This window comes from Caretta caretta, chromosome 1 (genome assembly GCF_965140235.1).
Source record: "Caretta caretta isolate rCarCar2 chromosome 1, rCarCar1.hap1, whole genome shotgun sequence".
Taxonomy (NCBI): domain Eukaryota; kingdom Metazoa; phylum Chordata; order Testudines; family Cheloniidae; genus Caretta; species Caretta caretta.
Window position 1 is genome coordinate 109,220,410 of NC_134206.1, and position 6,000 is coordinate 109,226,409.

Consider the following 6,000-nt stretch of genomic DNA (forward strand, 5'->3'; position numbering starts at 1 on the left):
AACCGCTAGCCAGAGGTTTCTTATCAATTTCACAGCTCCAGCATGGAGCTGTGAAATTGACAAGAATGACAGCCGCCAGTCGATGTAAGTAACGCAGTGTCTACAGGGACACTGTGTCGCCCTAACTACACTGACATAAGCCCTACACCTCTCAAGGGGGTGGAATAGGGCACTTACATCAGTGGGAGCAAGGCTGTAGTGTGTACCCTGACATAATTAGGTCGATGTAAGCTGCTTTACGTCAATCTAGCTGGGTAGCGTAGACCAAGCCTGAGTACTAATTTCTGAGGCCTTCCTAGGAATGTCATCCAACATCTATTTCTGCTTTGTCTTTTTCCAGATATGTGCATATTTGCAAATATATTTACTGCTAGTTGATTTCTGACTCCTAAAATAAGATATATGAGAAAAGACAAGGGTGAGAGGGAGTGATAGAAGTGTAGGGCTAGATGGGATCTTCTTTATTTAAAAAAAAAATTCCTCTCAAGGACAGGGATGCAGAAGAAAACTGAGAAAAATAAGTGGAGACCGTCTTACTGAAGCTATAATATAACTAGTATTTCTTCTGTTGAAACAAATTCCATCTATCAATTACCTACATTTACATGGGTCTGTCACAGCAGAGACAATCAGCTACCCCCACCACCACATACTCCTCACTACCACATTAAGAAAAGCAGTTCTGTAACTGGCTCTTAAGTTTCATAAGGTGTTTTGGGTTTTTGGTTGTTTTTTTTTTTTTTGGGGGGGGGGGGGAGGAAAGGAAAGGAGCGGGAGAAGAGTAAACTCCAAAAAGGAGAGATAAGGAGCTTGAAATACATGAAGCTATTGGTATGGAATCATCTTTATTTAACTGCATTTTGCTACATAAAATTAGAAACACAAATGTAGAAAAAACAAATAAATCAGACAATGTTTGATCACTTATCCAAATAAATATTTTTCCTTAAGAAATTTCAGTAGTTTCTTCTCCACACACAGTTCAGCAAAAGCCACTTTATAGGACTTGATGAAATAATTAAGTCTGTGTCAGCTGGACAGTATATTTATTGCACTGGTATTGATGAAACATGCGGAAAGTCACTAGACTTTCCTGTTAATGCCTAAGCGTCACCAAATGGAAACTAGGGCATTACATGCTATGTAGTTCTCCATTTCTGGCAAAGTTTTGCAAGCATGAACCGTACTAGAGGTTTTCATTTTTTTTTTCTCCTTGGACACTATTCAGTTAAATATAAAACCTTGGTCTTGCTTCAGTGATGATATTGTCAGAAGTTCTTGAATCCTGCACAAGTTGTTCTAAAGAATGATTCAATATTAAACATACAAGAGTGTTCACTGAACTTGAGAGTCATTTTTCAAACCAGATCTCTCCACTACTATCCATAGGGTGCATATATCTGATCCTGGAGCATGCTACAGAACATAAAAATTTGCTCCAGCTTCTAACTAGCTAAGAGTATTTTAATGTCTTTGTAATTCCTACCGTGGATGGGTAAGTGTCTGGCACTGGCCTTTCAGGAAAAGTGTTCTGACCACTACTACAGCTAGACAAAAGTGAGGAGATTCGCCACCCCCCCTAATTTTCATCTAAATTTTGTAAAGAGTGCCCCAAATATCAGTGACAAGCACCTTACAAATGCATATAAGTCAATCATAAATACATCTAATTTTAGACTTACTACTTATTTTAAGTTTTTATATGACATGAGTGTGCAAATGGGCTAGGCATCAGACATATAGGGGAAAAAACATTCCTGTTACAAAACTGGGGGGAAGCTACCCTACTGAACATGGCAACAGAACGAACACATCAGTGCCTCTCCCCACTGTCGTGCCCCCGTTTGGAGTCCTGGAACTTAGCGGAGAAGAATTAACTCAAACTCCTGTGCCGCCTGATCCTCTTCTGACAACAAAAATTACTGCATGACCGGGGTGGGGACCGAAGCCTGAGCCTGCCAGAGCCCTGCTGCCCCAGATGGGGGAGGCGGGGCAAAGCCAAATCCAAGCCCCGCTGCCCTGGGGGGCCTGTAACTGGAGCCCCGCTGCCCAGAGCTGAAGCCCTTGGACTTCGGCCCCAGCTGGTGGGGTTCAGGCTTAGGCCCCGCAAATCTAACACCAGCCCCGGTGACCTCATTCAAATGGGGTTGCGCCCCACCTCGGGGCCCCCACTCACACAGTTTGAGAAGCGCTGTACTAGACTATGTTACAGGCATTCCCCTCCCTCCGCCCCTTTGAAGTGTTTTTTAAAGTTACAACAACGTAACACGTACAACAGCCACTCGTGCCACGAAGACATCGACCCCCCCCCCTCCCTTTTTTTTTTAAGCCATGAGAAAGTTCCCCCATCTGAGACATGAGACTGTACATCATGGGGCGGCCGCTTGAAAACCTGGGCCAAGCTCAGCCGCGGGGGAGCAGTCGGTTAGCCGGCAAACGCTGCCCACAGGCTTTCATGCAGCTGCTCTCCCATCGCACCAAAGGGCGCTCTGCAGAAACACAACCCACCCACACCCCATCTCCACCACACCCCGGATTTCTGTCCCTGAACCCAGCCTCGGGAGCCGAGCCGAGCCGAGCCAGCTCCGGGCTACACATCCTCGCCAGCCGCTCGTCCATGGGGTGGCGGGGAGACACCTCACTTTTCCGGCTGGTTGACGCCACAACACTGCAACAGCCCGGAGTGGCCAGGGTGCCGGGGCTCCAGGAATCCCCCGCGCGGCGCAGCTCGGCTCAGGACACCCCGGCAGCCTCTGCCCCAGGCGCGTGGCCCGCAGAAAGGGGGTGGGACGGGGGGGGGGTTACCTGCAGTGTCCCAGATGGAGATGTTGTAGGGCCCCCACTGTTTGAGGTAGAAGGCGCCCCCGACCGTGCTGGTCGTGTCCTCGAAGCGCCTCTCCATGTAGCGGTGCAGCAGGGAGGTCTTGCCCACGTTCATGTCCCCCAGCAGCACCACCTTCCCGTCGGGCTTCATCCTGCGGGGAGCCTCCGCCGCAAACCCCGCTCGGAGCTCAGCGGCCTCGGCTCTGCGCCCGCATCCCGGGCCGCCCCCTGCCCCCGCTCCGAGCTACTGCGGGCAGCCAGCCGCCCGGCCCATGCCTGCCCGGCCGAGCGGAGCCGCGAGCGAGGGGGCGGGCTCGCCCACAGTGGAGAAGCTCCCGCCTGGCCCCGTCCCCCGCGGCAGGCTCCGGGCCGGACGGAAGAGGAAGCCAGGAGGAGCCGGAGCAGGGATCCAGCCCAGCCGGCCACGTGGGGCTGCCCGCAGCCCAGAGTCAGCCCCTCCTTCTGGCCGGCAGGACTAGTTCTGCTGCCGCCGAGGCCCCTCAGCTACCCCGCCACGGTGGCTGCCTCTGAGGCGGAACCTAAGCAGGGGGCACTACCCAGCGGCCATCCGCGGGGTCCCGCTCAGGCTCCAGCCCCCTGCTCTTCCCATCTCGCTCGATCTCCGTCCCTCGCTCATCACCATGGCTTGGGATGTTCCCAAGACCCACGAAGAAGCTGGCAATTCTGTGCTCAGGCCAGAGTCTGGACGATGGGCAGTAAATAAGGCCCCGTATTGAATAATGAGCATAAAAAGAAATATCGATTAACTACTCAGTAAAAAGAAAAGGAGGACTTGTGGCACCTTAGAGACTAACCAATTTATCTGAGCATAAGCTTTGGTGAGCTACAGCCCACTTCATCGCTCATGAAAGCTCATGCTCAAATAAATTGGTTAGTCTCTAAGGTGCCACAAGTACTCCTTTTCTTTTTGCGAATACAGACTAACACGGCTGCTACTCTGAAACCTAACTACTCAGTGAGCACCACTGGCTATCCTGTGTGCTGCGCTGAGGCTGGGAGTAGAAACAATAGTATGGGGGCATTTAATTAAATAAGATCCGTCCCTGAGGTTTTCAGAGGCTTTACACACATTAAGTCATTAAAGAATAAAGGCTAAAATTAGAAAGGGAGGGGTGGGCGGGCTTAACCTACTTCAGAGCTTTTCTTGTGCTCACACAACTGAGGAACTTTTTCCTTTGCCACCAGACTCTAGGTAGCAAAAGGAAATCAGGCTAACACTATCCAAACTCCTCCTTCTTTTGTTCCTCTACAGTGTGGAAACTAAAGAGAAGAGAGTTAGCTTGAATTAGGAATTTCCAGGTGGAGTTGTGGGTATCAGTTTAGGAGGAGCCTTCCACCTTATTTAAGTGACAGATTTTTGTATTCCTCTTAGATGGGCCTCCAAGTAGCAAATTTTAAATTTTCAGAGCCATTTAGCCAGATCGCAGCTGGTGTAAATTGGCCTAGCACCATTTAAATTAGTGGAGTTAAATTACACTAATTTACCTGAGGCTCTGGTTCATCATCTTTGATTATCTCTCTTGCAGTCCTAAGGTTAAGCAATTTCAAAAGCACATTTCAAAAGATCATCAATATTTTCTTGAATCTTAGGGTATGTTCAGGTTTTTTTAAATCATCGGGGGAAAGCAACAATGTTTTTAAAAGGTAACTTGCTAGTTGCTAATTTCTTTCTCTCCCTAGCACAAGTGAAAACAGCAACCTCTTTAATAACAAGGGATCCCATGTACACAGTCACATGTTTCTTGTTGAAATTGCTAGCATTCTTCTAGCTAGAAGATTAGATTTCACGTTTACAGAAAGTTTTGATTTTTCACTTACCTTCCCTATTAAAAAGGAAATAGTTCCATGGCTGGTGGTTTTTTTGTTTATTTGTTTGTTATCACTAACAAGGAACTTTGCTTATGCTGCCCCCAGACTCTTGGTCTTGCAAAGTTTCCCCCCAGAGATACACAATTTAACTTAGGTATTAGCTACATCCCTAATACTGAAGATCTGAAGACATTTGTCCCTGGGACATACCAATTCCTAAGGAAGAGGGAAAGTGGGCTAAAGAACTTTAAAAACTTATTCAGGAGGTCCTTAATGTGGAATGTGACTCAAGGCTATGTGTGAAATATGCAGTGGATTTTTGTTTTCATTTTGATTAATATTGGGGGTTGGGGTTGCTATGAAGAAAATAACCTTCCCGACTGGTTCCCATTTCCTGCCCAGATTCTATCAGCTTGTCTTTGGAAAGGGTAATTCACTGAATCATGTGCTTTTTCCAAGCAGCATAATGTGGTTGCTTTTTGTCTGGTAGCTCCAAGGTGAAAGTGTGGGAAGAATGGAATCAGAGATTTTTTTTAAATCAACTTACAAGGAAAGTGTGCAAGGCAGCATGCTATTAAGGTTGTATTAGTGATGGATTAACACAGGAATCTGCCAGCTAGTCAGAATACACAATGGCAAACTAATGAGTTGTTTGGAAAGCTAGCCTGTGTTCTTCTTATATCTGAAATAATGAAATAAGCAAGGATTCACACTGAGACAGGAACTTTTATACTGTGTTAGGATTCTATGGCTTCATTCTGCATGATCTGGATTCTTTCAGAAAAACATAGGGTCTGTCTACACAAGGAAATGACCCACTGCTGCCTGGTTGTCAGCAATAGGATTCCCCCTGAACATGGTTCAGCTGCTCGCGTGGACATGACAAAACTATTTCCAGTGTTAATACACAGAATCACCAGTCAGAACTGGTGGAACATGGTCTCAACTGTGCTTTCCATAACAGTGCTCAGAATGGTTTTGTCTCGTCTCCACTAGCAGTTGAACCATTTTCAACTACCCTGGAATTGCACACTGATTTACACAGCTGAGGCCCTGCAATTCTCATGTTGCTTGCAGGAGGAGTGAACTGTTTGTGGGTCTTGTGACTTCTGGAAAATGCATTTGGATATAGAGCACCTTCCTCACAAACTTGCCCAAATATAAGGGAACAGTTGGCCCTTACTTAGTGGGGTTTTCTGGTTGGCCATTTCCCAGTAACAAAAGAAAGGGGAAGGACTGCTGAGAAATCAGGACCCTGAGACTGACAATCCCCAGGAGCAATGGGGAGAGGCCAAAGCTCCAGGTCAGCCTGATTGATAGGGCAGGCGGCAGGGTAGATTTGATTTA

General features: G+C 47.3%; 1 protein-coding gene across 1 annotated transcript in view; it reads right to left on the reverse strand.

The window, feature by feature from the left end:
• RAB20 (RAB20, member RAS oncogene family) overlaps positions 1-3,292 on the reverse strand; it is a 49,569-nt gene extending 46,277 nt beyond the window's left edge. Inside the window, exon 1 of the mRNA XM_048855115.2 lies at positions 2,806-3,292. Coding sequence (XP_048711072.1) covers positions 2,806-2,974 — 169 coding nt within the window. The 5' untranslated portion in view covers positions 2,975-3,292. The remainder of the gene's footprint in view (positions 1-2,805) is intronic.
• Between the last annotated feature and the right edge of the window lie 2,708 nt (positions 3,293-6,000).